The sequence below is a fragment of the Sorex fumeus genome, unplaced genomic scaffold (genome assembly GCF_029834395.1).
Source record: "Sorex fumeus unplaced genomic scaffold, SorFum_2.1 ptg000063l, whole genome shotgun sequence".
NCBI classification, from domain to species: domain Eukaryota; kingdom Metazoa; phylum Chordata; class Mammalia; order Eulipotyphla; family Soricidae; genus Sorex; species Sorex fumeus.
In genome coordinates, this window is record NW_026606120.1 from 78,405,488 (window position 1) to 78,424,875 (window position 19,388).

The 19,388-nt window shown below is 39.7% G+C and overlaps 1 protein-coding gene across 1 annotated transcript in view; it reads right to left on the minus strand.

Annotated features, from left to right (window-relative positions):
* Positions 1-18,364, minus strand: part of LOC130035092 (leucine-rich repeat-containing protein 37A2-like) — a 43,665-nt gene extending 25,301 nt beyond the window's left edge. Inside the window, exons 1-3 of the mRNA XM_056126572.1 lie at positions 18,111-18,364; positions 14,743-14,814; positions 4,988-5,059 (exon numbers count right to left, since the gene is read on the minus strand). Of these exons, the coding sequence (XP_055982547.1) occupies positions 4,988-5,059; positions 14,743-14,814; positions 18,111-18,241 (275 nt within the window). The 5' untranslated portion in view covers positions 18,242-18,364. The remainder of the gene's footprint in view (positions 1-4,987; positions 5,060-14,742; positions 14,815-18,110) is intronic.
* Positions 18,365-19,388: the final 1,024 nt, after the last annotated feature.

A 19,388-nucleotide genomic window follows, 5' to 3' on the forward strand; every position in this document is an offset into this window, starting at 1 on the left:
TATATATATACATATATATATAATTTTTTCCATTCAAAATAATGTTCGAGATTATCAAGAGGGAAATATGCTAAGACAGATGTTCAGGAACTCTTCTGCTTTACCATGTAAAAGAAGCTACCAGCTATGAACGAATCCATAACTTTCCATCCCTGCCAACTCCCAGTAAAAACTGTTATACCTAGTTCTTCCCAGCTTTTTGTTGCATACATTTAAGTGGTTAGGAACTTTGCACATGAGCAGGAACCAAAGTTGGAATTAAACTGGGAATTTAAAGCCTCATTCACAGTTCAGCACCGCACCAGTTGGAATCACAAGATAATGCTAATGGTTGCCTTTCTGTTAGTGCTCATGCCAATAATCAATGATAGGAAAAGCAAAGCATGCCATGAGCCATGCAAATCTCTTGGCCTCTTTGTTCTTTAGTTTCCTCATTTGGAAAAAAAAAAGGGACTAGATCTCAAGACATACTTGTTAGAGTTCACACTGGCCTTATACCAGTTAATTAATAATAACTGTATGATGTTTTTATGCAGTTTTATTATATATACTTATCTGCTTTTTCACTTACATTTTGTGTAACAACTGCATTTCATGCCAGGACTGAAACGTTCCAAAGCTCAGTTCGGTGATTAAATTGCAACCAAGATTCCTACCAAAGGAAAAAAAAAAGATAAAAGCAGTGGCAGCAGCAGAAGAGAGAAGAAGAAAGAAAGAAGAAAAAGTAAGAAGGAAGAAAGAAGAAGGAAGAAGAAGGCAGAAATATTCTTTTTTTTCTTTTTTCTTTTTTTGGTTTTTGGGTCACACCCAGCGTTACTTCTAATTCACATAAGCACAATATTTCATGCGCTAAACATCACTGGGGAAGACCTAAATTTAAGGTTTATTCTTTGATGTTTATGATGCTGTGGGGGCATTAGACACAAAATAGCAAATGCTTAACAGATACTTAAGTAATTAAATTCTTTGGAACAGGGATTCATGACTTCAGCACTACCACCACATGGGGGCTGGATAATTATAGGGGGGGCTGTCCAGTGCATTGTAGATATTCTGGAGGCCTCTGCTCACTAGCTACCAACAGCATCATTATAGATCTGGCAACTAAAACAATAAAAAAAACTCAAGACACTATCAAGGGTCATATGGGTACAAAATCATCCTGGTTGAGAGCCACTGTTCTATTGTTCACATTGCTCTGACTAGTAATCTCATACTAATCGTTACTTACAGGCAAAAAAGGATTTGCTGTACAGTGTTAGTAGCCACTTACAATGTTCTAATAATATTCAAATGAATAACAGAGGCTGACAATTAAGTGTTATAAAAATTCCAAAAATAATGAAGCATATTTTTAACTTACACAAACTGCAAAAATGGTAGTGGTTCAAATGTCCGCCTTTCAATAAACTGTATTTTATTGCAGGATAAATCTCTAAAGAAAGGAAAAGGAAAATATTGCTTCAACTAACTACCAAATATCTAATTTTAGAAATAACTAGTAGAAGTCAAAATAATATTGAATGAGTAGATTTGAATGTTCCAGAACCCCTAACCTGGCTTTCATTCCTCTCAACCACAAATCTTCATGAATAAAATGTATGACTACTTGGTTCTAATATTGGAGTTAAATTTTTCTCAGAGCAGAGAATTGATTAGGTGATTTTTATGTTCTCAATTCTAGATGGAGTTTAATTTTTTATCTCCATGTAAAATTACTATATTTAATATAGTTATTTTAATATTCAAATGAATAGTCTCATGTTTATATACCTTTCTGTTTAGCTGTTTTCTAGGCTAATAAAAATTACCCTTTTTCATATAATATGAAATGAAGTTACTCCTTTCAGACAGAACATTGAACTAATTTAGAATTAAACTTTTCTATCATCATAGAAATTCAATTTTTGGTTCTACATTTTCTGAATATCCCATGAATTTCACTGCTTTAATTGTAAAGTGGTGGAACAAAGAAAATCAGAGTACTGAATTTTTATTTGACTACAGTTGACTGTTTTATATCTATGAATTCTACTTAAGTTCTTTCACATATCTCCTAGCTCATCCCCTCTTCTTGGCTTCCTTCCCTCCTTGGCAGTTCTCAGGGCTTGCTCCTGACTGCTCACAGATCACTCTGGGGGTGCTCAGGGGACCCTGCATGGTGTTAGGGATGAAACCTGGATCACCCATGTGCAGAAGCAAGCACCTTACCCCTGTCCTACCACTCCAGTCCCAGTCTTTCCTTTTCTAACCCACAATGCACACCGTCATGTATTAACTTTCCTAATAGTTCTTAAATACCAGCCTCACTTGGGAACTGATTGAAGATGCCTATTCTCAAACCAACCTACGCCAAATCAACTGAAGCTGGAACTGTGGTGGGGGGTTTAACAGGCCCTCCAAGTGATCTACTACAGGCCTGAGTGCCTCAGCGCAGGTGGGCACGAGGAAGCTCGGCATGCTAGCCCTGGCTTACAACACCTGGGTCTAGGTCCCTACTCTTTCTCTTGGTCTTCTGAAAGCATTGAAGTGTTTTTCCTGTGTTTTACCTTTCTTCTACTCTCTTTTTACAAGATTATGTCCAAGACGTCTGACAATCGCCCAACATTTCCTACACTGAAATTCTTATCACCAGAACTCTCCTCGTGATAACCTCATATGCTCTTAATACTACTGCCATAGAATCAATCTGTATTATCATTGCATTTCATATTTAAATGTTTGTTTAAGTTATAGATAATTCGGGAATATGCTGACATAAGATATTAGAATGTTGTATTGCAAATCACAATGAGAAAACTAAAATTTTTTAAAAATTCTGGGCTAATGGCATTCAAGTTAAGTTCTTTATTTTCTAGTTCAATAATTCACAGTCACGGTCCTCCTGTTATTCATCAATTTGCTCGAGTGGGCCCAGTAACGCCTCCATTGTGAGACTTGTTGTTACTGTGTTTGGCATATTGAATACGTCATGGGGAGCTTGCCAGGCTTTGCTGTGTGGGCGAGATACTCTTGGTAGCTTGCCAGGCTCTCCAAGAGGGATGGAGGAATCGAACCCAGCTTGGCCAGGCCGGCTGCACACAAGGCAAACACCCTACAACTGTGCTATTGCTCCAGCCCTCAATAATTCAGGTTTATTTTCATTTATTTATTTATTTATTTATTTTCTTTTTGGGTCACACCCGGCAATGCACAGGGGTCACTCCTGGTTCTGCACTCAGGAATTTCTCCTGGCGATACTCAGGGGACTATATGGGATGCTGGGAATCAAACCTGGGTCAGCAAGGTGGAAGGCAAACATCCTACTCGCTGTGCTATCACTCCAGCCCCTCATTTTATTTTTTAAATAATTTTTTTTTACTACACCAGCTTTTAAAAGTTTTCTCTAAAGACCAGAAATTTAAAAATAATAATATTCTAGATTTTGCAGAGCATATTATTATTTCTTACAGAAAAACACAAACATAGATTTTACAAACAGAAACATAGTTTTAGCTTGCTCTTCAAGCTGTGCTCTCCCATGTATCTCGCTTGCTAGTCTCTATGTTCATTTGCTTATTCATTTTCACGCTGGAAAAGCTGGTGCTCTCTCTCCAACATCGCCCTCCTTTCTCTCCTCCCACATCTTCCTAAGCACATTTCATTCAATAAAAACTAACCTGTATCAGTGTTGCATCTCTTTAAATTCTTTCCTGCAAGGGACAGGCGGTGAACCCATGATGCCTAAGAGGAGGTTGGGACTGGCTTCCCATTCCTGCTGACTGGCAGGGCAAGGGACCCTGGAAATGTACTTTGGGGGAATAATAAAACTAAAGAAGAAATTCCCTAGCCCTAAAGTAGCCCAAGAGCTTGACAATCACATCATTTGAAATACAAATCCTCATATCTTTCTAAATAAGTTTTAATAAAAGCTATCTTGTTTCATACACAAAATTAAAAAATAAATAAAACCATGGGCTGGAGCAATAGTACAGCTAGTGGGGCCTTTGCCTTGCATGCAGCCCAAGAGTGTGACAATCACATCATTTGACATACAAATTCTGAGCTCTTTGAAGAGAAACTGAGGTATCACCAGGACACAAAAATCCAGGGCCCCACCCAGAAAAGGCTGGTCCCCTCAGAAAAGAAGTTACACATGAATCCATGAGATTATAAGGAGAACATCAACAGTGCGAGGCATTTCTGTGAAAACATTTCTGTGCGGGCGGGATATTCTCGGTACAAATAAAATAATTTTTTTTAAAAAAATGAACATATTTGCATAGATCTTTGTTTTTATTTAGTAGTGCTCAGGGTTTACTTCAGGAATATTACTGGGTGGTCAGGGAATGGGGAGCCCAGCTCTGTGTCCTGCTGGAAATCCAACCTGGGCCTCCTGTTGCAAAGCATCACACTCACCATTTGTATAATCTCTCCAGTTGACAAAAACAATTCTTTAGTAAATGGACTATGTAAAACTGAACCATGCATTGGATGTGATCCAGGGGACATAAAGGAACTCTATATGAATATGGAGGAGATGGTATATTAGGACTTAGGTTTATATGAGTGGAGCAGATATAAGTACTTTTCATCTATTAGTAAAGTTTGAAAAACACTTTTGTGAAGCAAGATAGTTTACACTGAAAGAAAATTTCTTAGAAAGATGTGGGGAGTGGGAAAGAGAAAGAATGTGTTCATGAGATAACATGGCTTCTCAGAGCAGAAAGAGCAAACAAAGAGACATGGGTACAAGTGGGCAAATTACATGATCCAGGGAGAACATGGGCTTGAAGAGTAAGCCTAAAGTTTTTTTTATATATGTACATATATATATATATAAATGCAAATGCAATTTAGTGTCAGAAATAAAACGAGAGGTTTTTAATGCTATACTTCCAAAACTATAGAATTTTATTGCTGGAAAAAATGATAAAGATTAACTTGCACAACCTTTGTTTTATAAACAACAGCTAAAAATTCATAAATAAATGATTAACTAACTTACAAGTACTTGATGTGTGGTAGGTCTTCAAATGAATCCTTACGTAATTCAGTCAAAGAATTGTCACTGAGGATTCTGAGAAATGGAAAAATTATTTCTGGACTAAAATGCAAAATATCTATGACTATTTACTACATAGGACTATTCTTACACCTAATAATGGTGCTATCTAAATATTTCAATTCTTATTTAACTTAGGGATAGTGATCTGTTTAAACTCTTTATTTTGTCCTCACTTAGATCCACCATGCACATGAACACAGCTATTGACTCTTCTCACCAAGTAACCTATATAAAGCATATTCTCTAGGTCACAAAATCTGTCCGAATTCTAGGTGACACCAGAACCAAGGATTGCCACTCCCTACTCTCTTCCCAAACATTACTCTGGATACGCCATGAATAATGAAATTAAGTCTGTCAAGGAAGCCCTTCGAAACTTAACACCATTAAATTGTTTTGTTCTGGGAAGCAAAACATGCACAAAATGCACATGACAAATACTCAAGAATGATTGGGGCCAGAGCAATAGTACAGTGGGGAGGGTGTTTGCCTTGCACATGGCTTACCTGGGTCAGACCCGGCACCCCATTTGATCCGCCACGTCTGTCAGGAGTAATCCTTGAGCCCATAACTAGTGGTTGTGCAACAACCCCACCAACAAAAAAGAACAGGCCAATAAAGCTAAGGTCCCAAGATATGTTCCTGACAAGGAACATAGCTTCCCAGAGGCCCCAAGTGTGCCGCTACAAATCACACCCTCCTCTGACACACACCCCTGACTTTAATGAATATTTCTTTGTTATTTGGGGGATTTCGTTGGGGCTTTGTTTTGTTTTGGGGCCACACCCAGAAGTGCTCAGTGGTTACTCCTGGCTCTGCACTCAGGAATCATTCCTGGTGGTGCTCAAGGGACCATATGGGGTGCTGGGGATCAAACTCAGGTCAGCAGTCTGCAACACAAAAAAAGCCTTTCCAGAGGCAGAGAATTTTATCCTGGTCCACGGAATTGGGTTGCCTTGGAAGGCTGGATCAGAGGGCAGGAAAGGTAACCAAGATTTTCAAAGACTTGCAGTTCAGCTTCTCTTCCCACCTTTACCTTATAAGGATCAAATGTCAAAGGGAGTCTCCACATGATTTGCCCCCAGCCCTGGGCCCAGAACTGGAAAGCTTTTAAAGTCTGTTGAGGGACTCCCATGTTGGAAACCTATAATTGCTGCCAATTATGATTTAGATTCCCTGCTCCAATGTCCCCTTTTGTTTAGAAAATTCTACCTTTCAGAACTAAGGATAATCCCTGAGCACTACTGTGTGGCCCCAGGCAAGATTATAAAAAAAAAATTCTACCTTTTTTAACACTTAGAAAAGTATGAAAGCGATTTCCATTTATAGACTTTCTAGGTCTAAGGTTCATAGTCTGGATGAAAATAAAATTATTTCCAACGCACTGAAACAGCCTTTGGTTTTGGTTTTGGTTTTAGATCACACCTGGCTGTGCTCAAGGCTTATTCCTGACTCTGTGATCAGGGATCACTCCTGGCAGGGCTGAAGGGCCCTATGGGGTGCTGGGGATTGAATCCTGGTAGGCCATATGAGAGGCAAACACCCTACCCACAGTACTATCGCTCTGGCCCTAAAATGGTCATTTCTCATATTATGAATGTCAACCGACAATGACAGATTAGCAATATTGTTTATTTGGCCTCTAATAGAAACCACCGATATTTTTCACATCGCATTTATTATAGACATATCAGTCTTTTGGTTCTTCATCACAAATACGAAGTTAGTTGTTAGACATACAGGTGGCTATTAGATATGCCAATATGTGTTATTTAATATCACTGTCACTGTCACTGTCCTCCCGTTGTTCATCGATTTGCTTGAGTGGGCCCAGTAACATTGTGAGACTTGTTACTGTGTTTGGCATATCGAATACATCACAGGGAGCTTGCCAGTCTTTGCCGTGCAGGCAAGAAACTCTCGGTAGCTTGCCCAGCTCTTCAAAAGGGGTGGAGGAATCGAACTTGGGTTGGCCATGTCAGCCGCATGCAAGGCAAATGCCCTACCCGCTGTGCTATATACTCAAAGAAAAAAATTTATAACTCTACCAATCATTTTTTGATGGTCTGTTTCCTGATTCTTGTTATTTGTTCGTTTTCAAGTCACATGCCGTGGGGCTCATGGGCTACTCTTGGCTCTGAGTAGGGATTGCTCCTGTCAGTACGAGAGTCCCTGTGGGGCCAGCGACTGAACCCAGGTCTCCCCCATGCAAAGCATATACACTCATTTATGGAGCTGCCTTCTAAGCAAATGCTTTTGTTTTCTTAGCAATTTCTTATGAATTGCTTTTTTGTTTAATAACATCTTAAATCTCATTTGGTTGTAGTTGGCTTCCACCATTTCCCCATAGTTTATCTTCTTATACATTTAAAAATAGTATCCCTACAAGACAAACACCACAAGCACAATACCCTTCTATAAAAAGATGGCACAGAATCCCATGACAATCATCTTTTTCGGTGTCAATGGTCTAAATGCACCAATTAAGAGACACAGAGTGACAAAATAGATTAAAAACCTGGATTCAACATTCTGCTGCCTACAAGAAACACATTTGAACAGTGAGAGTAAACACAGACTCAAAGTCAAAGGATAGAAAACAATCCTTCAAGCAAATAGCTGCCTCAAAAAATCCAGACTGACCATACAGATACGAGAATCTGACAACAGAAATTTCAATCTGAAAAAGATTAGAAGGGACAGCGAAGGCCATTTTTTAACAATCAAAGGATATGTACATCAGGAAGAAATTACATTCCTACATATATATGCACCCAATGAGAGGTCAGCAAAATACTTAAAACAACAGCTAACAGACTTCAAGGAGGACATAACATCACAATAGCAACACAACAGTTGTCAGAGACTACAATGGGAGTTGGAGACTTCAACACCACCTTGTCACCTCTTGATAGATCAACAAGACTAAAACCTAACAAAAAAGTACTGACTCTGAAGGAAGAAATGAAAGAGAGAGGGCTAATAGATGTTTACAAGACTTTTCATCCCCCCAAAGCTGAAGACACATTCTTTTCCAGTGCCCATGGAACATTCTCCAGGATAGGCCACATGCTGGGCCACAAAACATACCTCCAAAGAATCAAGAAGATAGAAATTTTATCAAATATTTTTTCAGACCACGATGTCCTGAAGATAGAAGTTAATCACAAACAGAAATAGAGAATCAGACCAAACACCTGGAAATAAAACAGCTCAATGCTGAACAATCAATTGGGTTCGAGAGGAAATTAAGCAAGAAACCAAAAGATTCCTGGAAACAAATGAGAATGAAGACACAAGCTACCAGAACCTGTGGGACACAGCTAATGCAGTGTTTAAGGGGAAGGTTTATAGCTCTGCAAGTGTTTATGAGGAAGGAAGAAAGGGTTCACATAAATAACTTGACTTCACAGCTTAAGATCTTAGAAAATGACCAATAAAAGGAGCCCAAACCAGGCAGGAGGAGAGAAATAATCAAACATAGAGCAGAAATCAAGAAGCTGGATTCCAAAAAAACAATCCAAAAGATCAATGAAATCAAGAGCTGGTTCTTTGAAAAAATAAACAGATTGGTATTCCACTAACAAAACACACAAATAAAGAGAGAGAACCCTAATAAACCAAATCAGAAATGAAAAGGGGGACTGTAGGATAACATTGCTTTGTCCTTTCTCCCTTGCCACAAAGGGCTTAGGTTTATCGGGTCACACCCATCAAAGTGCTCCTGAGTCACTCCCATTCTTTTATTTGTCTGTAACCACTTCTCTATGCCCTCTTCCCCAACCAGTTAATCATCAGCTTATTCCCCTAATCAGTTTCTGTTAACTTGGAAGTTCAGATCTTTCTAGGACACTGAACTTGTCTTTTAAGTTAATATTGCCTTTCTCCTCTCCTTATGTCTTTTAAATAGTTTTTTTAAAAGACATATTTTAAAGACATTTTTAAATGTCTTTTAAAGCAATGTCCTTTTGTATAGACACAAGAAGACAATATTATGCTTTTGTAATGTGGGATATAATTGGCTTAGAATATTATTCATTCCCGGGCATCTGCTTTCTCAAGTTAAGTCTCTATTATCCTCAGTTCCTAGCATCCCCAAAGCAGGGTCCCAACGAGGGACTGAAGGGACTCAGGGCAAGCTGTGAGTGACCCTGGCATTGAAATGGGCCAGGCCATCATTCTTTTTTTTTTTTTTTCTTTTTGGGTCACATCCCGCGATGCTCAGGGGTTACTCCTGGCTCACGCACTCAGGAATTGCTCCTGGTGGTGCTTGGGGAACCATATGGGATGCTGGGAATCGAACCTGTGTTGGCCATGTTGGCTGCATGCAAGGCAAACGCCTTACTCGCTGTGCTATCGTTCCAGCCCCCAGGCCACGATTCTTAACTATAAGTTAAGAGCTTGGTCATGGACAAATGCTGTCATGATCCAAAAGTACTGATGAGACTAGGACCTTGCTAGGGATAGGAAAGACTAATCCGGCCTGAGCACTGTAGTCTGAGATCGAGATAATCCCAGGAGAGCAATTCTATAAACTTAATGAATCTTTTATTGTGTCCATACAAAATGAATAATATTATGAATGTTTATATGTTTGTTGGACAAGAAGAGGAGAAACATACCCATAGGATTCTGCCCTTGGGTGGGTCATCCTGCCGAAAAAGAATCTATCCTAGAAGCAGCAACCTCTGAGGGAAAGGACTTTAACCCTATTGATTGTGACCACACCTATGTGTAAACCCAACCCCTCATGGTTTTGAGATTTAATTAGGCTGTTAGAGTGGGCTGGGGGATCAGGATCCAGAGCCAGAGACAGAAGGAGAAAAGGGGTTCGAGATTGGGGACCGGTAGAGAAGGAAAGAGAGAGAGACAGGAATGAATGGGGATGAGATAGGAATAAATGGCTATTAAGACCACCCAGCCTGGCTCTCGTTTCCTCCTTCCATCTGCCCCAAACCCCGGGCCACCCCAGCTGGGCCACTGGCCCTGGGGACCCCCAAACCCGGGTGGCAAGGGGAAGAGCCATCGGGGCCTCCCTCTGGCCACTTCCTGGAGATTTTATACAGGGGACATCACAACAAAAACTAAAGGAATTCAAAAGATCAGAGATTACTTTGAACGTCTGGATGCCATGGAACAAGAGAACCTAGAAGAAATGGATACATTCCTGGATTCCTATAACCTCCCAAGGCTGAACCAGAAAGATTTGGAGAACCTGAATAGAACTGTCACTATCAAGGAAATAGGAACAGTAATCAAAAGTCTCCCCAAAACAAAAGCCCAAGTCCAGATGGATTCATTAGGGAATTCTTTCAAACATTTAAAGAAGAGCTATTGCCAGTCCTTTTCAATCTTTTCCAGGAATTTGAACAGAGACATTCCCAAATAGTTTCTAGGAGACACGTGTCACCCTGATACCAAAAGCAGAGACACCACAAAGAAAGAAAATTACAGGCCCAGATCCCTGATGAACATGCATGCAAAGATCCTCAGAAAATATTAGCAAATAGAATCCAACAACTCATCAAAAAATCATATACAATGACCAAATAGGATTCATCCCAGGGATACAAGGATGATTTAACAGTTGCAAGTCAATCAACTAATTCATCATAGCAATAAAAGAAAAGATAAAACCATGTGATCATATCAATAGATGCAGAGAAACCATTTGACAAGATCCAGCACCCGTTTATGAAGAAAACTCTCAGCAAAATGGGAATTGAAGGAACTTTTCCCAATATAGTCGAAGCCATCTACCACAAGCCCACAACAAGCTTTATTCTCAATGGGGGAAATCTAAAAGCCTTCCCTCTAAGATCTGGGACAAGAAAAGCATGCTCACACTTGCCACATCTATTCAAGATAGTAGTGGACGTACTTGCCTTAGCTGTTAGGAAAGAAAAAGATATTAAGAGCATCTAGATAGGAAAGGAAAAAAATCAAGCTCCATTTGCAGATGACATGATACTATACCTAGAGAACCCTATAGCCTTTACCAAGAAGCTCCTAGAAACATTAGATTTGTATAGTAAAGTGGCAGGCTACAAAATCAGTACCCAAAAGTTCACAGCTTTCCTATATGCAAATAAAGAGAATGAAGTGATATGAAAAAACCAATCCCATTCACAGTCATTCCTTAGAAAATCAAGTATCTCAGAATCAGTTAACTAAGGAGGTAAAGGGCCTGTTCAAAGAAATCTACAAAATGCTACTTCAAGAAATAAAAGAGGACACGAAGCAATGGAAACACATCCCCTGCTCATGGATTGGGAGAATTCACATGGTCAAAATGGCAATATTCCCCAAAGCATTATAGAGATTCAATGCGAGCCCTAAAAGAATACCCATTACATTTTTCAAAAAAATTGATCAAACACTTCTGCAATTCATGTGGAAAAATAAACCCCCACAAATAACTGAAGCAATTCTTGCGGGGGAGGGGGGAATGGAAGACATCACCATCCCCAACTTCAAACTGTACTACAAAGTGGTAGTAATTAAAACAGCTTGGTATTGAAATAAAGACAGACCTGCAAACGAATGGAACAGGGTTGAATATTCTGACACACACACCCTCAAATGTGTGATCATTTAATTTTTGATAAGGGAGCAGGAAATATGAAGTGGAGCAAGGAAAGCCTCTTTAACAAGTGGTGCTGGCAAAACTGGACAGTTATATGCAAAAAGAAAAAAGAAAAAATGGCCTCAGACCTCTACCTAACACCAGGCACAAAAGTCAGATCAAAATGGATTAAGGGCCTCAAAATCAGATCAGAATTCATAAGTTACACTGAAGAAAAGGTAGGCAAAACCCTCCACTATATTAAAGCTAAAGGTATCTTCAAAGATGAAGTGCCACTGACCAAGCAAGTGGAAGCAAAAATAAATGGAACTGTCTTAAACTAAGAAGCTTCTGTACCTCAAAACAAACAGTGACCAGGATACAAACACAGCCTATGGAATGGGAAAAGTTATTCACCCAATATCCTTCTGATAAAGGGTTTAATATCAAAGATATATAAGGCACTGGTTGAACTCTGCAACAGAAAAACATCCAACTCCATCAGAAAATGGGACAATGAAATGAACAGAAACTTTCTCAGAGAAGAAATTCAAATGGCCCAAAAGACACATGAAAAAAATGCTGAGGAATGGGGAGAAAGGGACTTTCTTTCATTGTTGGTAGGAATGGTGACTGGTCCAAGGTTTTTGGAAAACAAAATGGACATTCCTCAAAAAACTAGAAATTGAGCTTCCATTTGACCCAGCAATACCACTTCTGGTAATATACCTTGAGGAATCAAAAACACACAACAGAAATACCATATGCACTCTGATGTTCATTGCAGCACAAATCACAATAGCCAGAATCTGGAAACAATCTGAGTGCCCGAGAACAGATGAATGGACAAAGAAACTATGGCACATCTACCCAGCAGAATACTACGCAACTGTTAGGAAAAAGGAAGTTGTGAAATTTGCCTATAAATGGACATGGAGAGTATCATGCTGAGTGAAATGAATCAAAAGGAGAGGGACAGATATAAAATGACTGCATTCGTTTGTAGTATATAAAAATATATAAATAGTGGAAAACTAATATCCATCACCAGGGAAAACAGGGGATAGGAAGACTGGGTCCATGGTTGAGGTCAACCACAAAAGTGTGTGGGGCGGAGGGTAGGTAAAATAGAGAAGAGGCCAGTATGACAATCACTGGGAATGATCATGCTGGACAAGAATAGAGTGTTCAAAGTAGATAAGGGGATATTCTTGATTACCTTTCAGTATCAATATTGCAACCACAATGCCCAAAAGAAGAGAGAGAGAGACAGAGACAGAGAAATAAACAGAGACAGAGAGAAGAAAAGTGTCTGCCTTCGAGGCAGGTACGGTGTGAGGGGTGGAGGGTGATGGGAGGGAACCTGGGGACACTGGTTCTGGGAAATGTACACTGGTGGAGGGATGGCTGTTGAAACAGTGTACAATTGAAACCTAATCATGAACAACTACCATGAAACATTACCATGGACAGTACTGTAAAACTGTAAATCATGATGGCTAAAATAAAAAGATACTTTTAAAAATAAACTAATTATATGGACTGGAGCAATAGCACAGTGGGTAGGGCATTTGCCTTGCACACGACCAACCCGGGTTCAATTCCCAGCATCCCATAGGGTCCCCTGAGCACGGCAGGGAGTAATTCCTGAGTTTAGAGCCAGGAGGAACCCCTATGCATTGTCGGGTGTGACCCAAAAAAGCAAAAAACAAACAAACAAACAAACAAACAAAAATGAACTAATTATAGCCTTTCCCTCTCTTGCCAGTATCAAATTCCTATGACTACCATGCTTTCATTAATTTAAACATCATTTATTACTTGTATTCAAGTTTGATGACATACAAAACTCATGAAACATTAGTCTGCTACTTTGGATGTCAATATTTTTCTATACATCACTTGTGTCTAAATTGACTTATCAATTAAAAATCAATAAACATCAGAAAAATGGGCAAAGGACAATCAATTTTAAAAATACAAGGTTCAGCGAACATGTAAAAGTATTTAATTTCAAAAATAACCAGTCACTGTCACTGTCACTGTTCTTCCGTTATTCATCAATTTGCTCGAGCAGGCCCAGTAACATCTCCATTGTGACACTTGTTACTGTGTTTAGTATATCGTCATGGGTAGCTTGCCAGGCTTTGCTGTGCAGGCAAGATACTCTTGGTAGCTTGCCGGGCTCTCCCAAAGGGGCGGGGAAATCGAACTTGGGTTGGCCAGGTTGGCCGCATGCAAGGCAAATGCCCTACCATCTGTGCTAACCAGAAAATTAAAATATGGATGGCTTTTATTCATTCATCAGACCAGCCCCCAAATGAAGAATGCCCAGAGGTGAATGGGCATGGAGAATCAATACTTTCATGAACTATTAAATTAGCACAACTATTTTGAGGTCAGTTAAATTTTTATAACTATATACTCTTCAGCCCAACAAATCCATCTCTAAATATCTATTTAACAGACCTACCTGCCCATATTCATAAGGCTGTGTGCTGCATTAATACATGTGACCAAAAAAAATCGAAACATATTTCAATAGAATTACTATGAAACAGGATTTTAAACAGATGAGGTAAACCTCCACATACCATAAAGGAAAGAAGTCTAAAGCAAAATAAAGTAAAAGTATCAAGTGGCAGATGTTATATTTATAAAAAAAAATCAGAAGATTTACTTTTGCATTATGTATCATTTAAAAAATTTTAATTAAGAATGTAATCATGTTGGCTTGCTATTCAAGCCCACGTTCTCCTGTGAACACATTTCCTATTTGCTCATCTCTGTGTGCTCTCTCTTGAACATGTACTTCTCTTTTTCTCCTCTCACATCTTTCTAAAATAAGTTTCAATAAAAACCATCTGTTTCACCAAAATATATACCTATATGTATATGTGTGTGTATAAAATTAATTCTACCAGTTATGGAATGGAAAGTAAAGAGTAAAGTAAGAGCTTGGTAAACTAAAATTTTTTAAAGAAATAAACTATTATAACTAATAGAGGTTGTTTTGGGACATGAGGGGGAAATACCTTCTATCAGTGGTATTGGTCTTAAAATTGTATACTAAGAGAATTTTATGGCGCAATTGTTTTTTAATATTTATATTTGGAGAGAATATACTCACAGTTTCTCAACCCAATGGTATGCCTTCCATGTATTTCCATCAATGGAAGAAATAGAGTTTCCTTGGAAATTTCTGTGAAGAAACACAGTTCACAGACTTGAACAAGTAGGAAAAGAATGAACAGAATAAGTAAAAGAACCATGGAAACACAGAAAACTCCAGCATATTTCCACAGCTATGAGCTTCCCATTTTGCCCAACTAAAGACATGACATGGGGTGACTGGTCAAACAATGAAATATCTCACAATCTGAACTTCCTAATTCCTGGAGTAGCTAAATAATGCCAGCTAATTAGCCTGTAAGTTACTTTACCAAACTCACATCTATTGTAACTCCTACTGCAAATCAATGGAGAAAATTATAATTTCATAATTATCATGTACAGAAAAACGAACAAAATTATCAGCAAATAAATATTTAAAAACATTGCCAGAGAACACCAAAGGTTTAAGTCAATGCTGTCTGTCGAAATTTTGAGATAGTAGAAATTTCTAGAGACTAGGGAAATTAGAAAATGAGGGGGAACTAGTGAGGAGAGATATATTCAATGTACCTCAGAAAAGGAACAAATCACAAAGAATTACCTTCAGTGGGGGGAAAAATGCACAGGAAAGAAAGTAGAAGGAAACCCAAGATGGTAACGGGAGTTATTGTGCAGTAGTCGTACAGCTGGTAGGGTGGGAAAGTGGGATTTTACATTTTATCCTATTTACTAACCTATTGTAACAAAGAGAATATGTTCATGAATTTACACATGTATAGATGCATGAAGTTGTGGGAGGGGGGTGGGGGAATGGTGCTCAGGACTTGCCCCTGGCTCAGCGCTCAATAATTTTTAATTAAACTGCTGGCAGTGGTGGAGGGGGACCCTATGAGGTGCCCGGGATTGAACCTGGGTTGGCCACATGCAAGGCAAGAGCCCTACCCACTGTCCTATGACTCTGGCTCCCTGAGTTCAGTTTTAAACACTAACTCTGTGGATCACTTTGAATCTAGTTTTGTCAACTTCCCTCAGCAACATGTGTATATAAGCTGCGAATGCGTACATAATCCAAATATAAACCTAATCAGTTTACGTACACAGTTTTTAGGGTGAAAATGTTGAAACAGAAACCTATCCCATCAACCTAGTGAACATTTCCACTCAAGACTTCTGGCTGCTTTATGATGTCTAAGCCACAAGTTGAGGGATATGTTTAAGGAGGCACAGATTCATAACTGTTTCATAAGCATATTACTTATCTCCAAACATACAAATCATACCAAACATGCACAGCTTTTTATATCCAAGCACAAAATTTTTTTCATCAAAAAAGATGCCTAATACTCAATTTATCTCATCAGAATGGCTTTCCTTCCTATCTACTACATTTCCACCTGTAACACCATTATCATTCTCTCAATAAGAACACAAACTTCAGTCATATTGGATTTTTTTCTTTCCTTCTCCCTCAACTTGGCAGTTACTAACTTTGATTGGTCTTTCTTTGTAATGACCTTGGGATTTTCTTTGTATCTTTTTGGGCTTTGGGGAGGCTCAGCCTGTGGTGCTCAGGGGACAACTCTGGCTCAGTGCTTGGGAGGGGTCACTCTGGTGGTGCTCAGAGAGTCATGTGATACCAGGGATCCAACCCTGGGTTCCCACATGCATAGCCTGTGCCCAGTCTTTTGAGCTCCCTCCCCCATCCAGGATGTTTTTCTATTCCTGCCGCAATCGCTTATTCAACCCCTTCTCACTTTACTCCTAGATTTTATTGGTCTTTTTCAAACAACTTTCCTCTTAGATTTCCCTATATATAGAATCTAAAATAATTCTTATTTATCTCTCTTGCTTGGAAACTTTCAATAGCTCCTCTATACTTCACAATGCAAATTTCAAGCCCCAAACCTGATACTTAAAGATTTTTTCACAAGCATATTTTCATTACTTTCTAACTCAGTTCAATTTTTTTGTGGAGCAGGGCACATCCAACAGTGGTCAGGGACCACATCTGATGATGATCAGGAACCATACGTGGTGCTGGAATTCAAATCATGGTGGCTGCCATCGCCACATACAAGACAAATGCCTTAGCCAGTGTACCACCGTTCCAGCCCCTAACAGATTTTTTTTTGTCTGCCTGTTTTTTAAATCCTAGAACTTTCTAGAGCTATGCTTTTTCTTATACTGTATTCTCCCCTCCCTTCACCCCCATACACTTTATTTAACAAATTACCGTCAACCTCTAATTCCCAGCTAAAGTTGCTCTGTGTCAGCTCTCTGAAGCTTTCCCCAACTGAGAAGACTCTGTACATTTCTGTGCCTCTGTTGGTGCTTAGTGATATGCTGCCTTTCCTTTTTTGTGTATTCCCTTTCTCCCCACACCATCATATTTAAGAGCCGATGACATATTCTTCTGGCTAGGTTGAGGGAAATGGGTGCTTATATGGAAAGTCGATGTAAAAAAATTTAATTCTGAAATGAGAGATTAAAAGTAACAATAACAGACAGCATTCATGTATATGCTAGTTGCCCGATATAAGTATATAGTTTTGCGGGGAGGCCACACCCAGAAATACTCAGGTGTGACTCCGGGCTCTGCACTCAGGAATCACCTCTGGTGGTGCTCAGGGAACCATATGGGATGCTGGGGATCAGACCAGACCTAGGTGAAACATTTTCAAGGCAAATGCCCTACCTACTGTACTATCACTCTGGCCCAAAGTATTTACATAGATTTCATAAATACTACTTTTATTGCAATTGAAGCTGGCTAGATCTCACAATCAACCCTTCTCTACCACCTTGGCCTCATCTCTATAGGGATTAAGGTTAAACTTGTTTAAAGGTTCTAACTTCATAGGTATCAAAATGATCAAGTATCACAACAATACTAGGAGGTGATAACTTACCATAATCCCCACCTAAAGAAAAGGGAACTGAGTTACAGAGCTAAATAACTTGTCCAAGGTAACAAAGCTAACAAATGACAAACTTGGGCAGTCTGGCTGCAGAATTCATATCCATAAGCTCAAGGTCGTGGCACCAGCAATAAAAGGTAAAGAGGACATACTATTATTTTAAAAAAAGGCTGGAGCACAAAGGAAACAAAGGTTAAGGAATTAAATGAGCGGATGATGGGAAGAAGGATAGGTTGATGTTGAGATAAAAATAGAGAAGCAAAGAGAGTATGGACAGTTATAAGCAACAGACCAGAGAAGAAGCAACAGATAAGGAGAATGAGAATATCTTTTGACTTACAAAAGATACAAAATGGGAATCATTTAAAGTGGGAGGGGGGACGAGGCTGACACAAGGAGACATTGAAGAAAAGGCTTGCTATGTCAATAGGCAGAATGCAGAGAACAGAGGAGAGGTGATTCTTACAGGACGGTGAAGGTGTTGTTGGTGTTGGGCCCTAGCACAGGCACTCTACGGAGCCTCTTCTCTGGACTGAGACCGGTACAGGAGAGGGTCTTATCTGTGCAGGTACAGCGCTCACATATGTTGAAGGACATGGATACATTCTGTTCCAGTTGCTCAGGGAAATCTACGTGTGCCTTTTCTGAAGCATATAGTACAGAAGGCAGGGCTGAAGAGTGAGTCAGAGAAGAATGAGCTGTCCTTGATGTTTCTGGCTGTGGAGTTACATCCAGTTCACTCAGATCTGTCTGCTGTTGCTGAAGCTGTTCTGAAGGCATTTCCTCAGTGGGGGTTGTCGGAGTGGTACTTGCTTTTTCTGAAGTACATTGTACAGAAGGCAGGGCCGAAGACTGAGTCGGAGAAGAATGAGCTGTCCTTGATGTTTCTGGTTGTGGAGTTGAGTACAAAGGTACAGATGTGTGTTCACCCAGATCTGTCTGCTGATGCTGACGCTGTTCTGAAGGCCTTCCCTGTCTGGGAGTTGTCAGAGTGGTACTTATTGGAACTGTTCCATCAGCTTTCTTTGGGGCCTTCGAAGACTGAGCTGGAGTCTCTTGCATGGTGGGAGATATAACTGAACTGCCTTTAGTTATAGTAACGTCCTTGTTTTTAGATGGATATGTGACTTCACTCAGGTTTGAACAAAGACTCAGAGATGGTGTGATATGTGTCGTATTCGAGTGTTCTGTAGCACTGGTACTTGTCAGGGTTGTCGAGGGTTTAGTCTTCACCATGTATTCTGGAGTTACAGTCAAATACTGAGTTGTAGAAAGCTCATTTTGATTAAAATTCTGAGCCATGGTCTTCTGTGTGGTTGGAGAAAGTACTGTCTTCAAAACCCCCAGACTAGGCGGAGGTGAAACGTTAGTTGAGATTGAATGAGTCTGTACATGTCCTGATGGTTTTGTCACAGTGTGCTCTGTAGGAGTGGTAGTCCTCTTCAGGATCGTAAAACCTTTGCTCTCCCTACTTGGTTCTGCCGTGATAGTCGTGACAGGGGCTGATGATGGATGCTGAGTTGATGCTGATACTGTCGGTTCCAAATACTCTGAGGCCTGAGCCAAAATTATATCAGTCGGTAGCTCTGAAAGCTGAGTGAGGGTTTCCTGAATAGATGAAGAAATTTCCATTTCCTCAGCAGGTTCCTTGTCTGGTGAAAGCTGAGTTTGAATCTGTCCTGAATGTAGAACTACTCCCTCACTCTGGAACATCTGTTTTGACATCTGCCAGCCAGATAGTGTC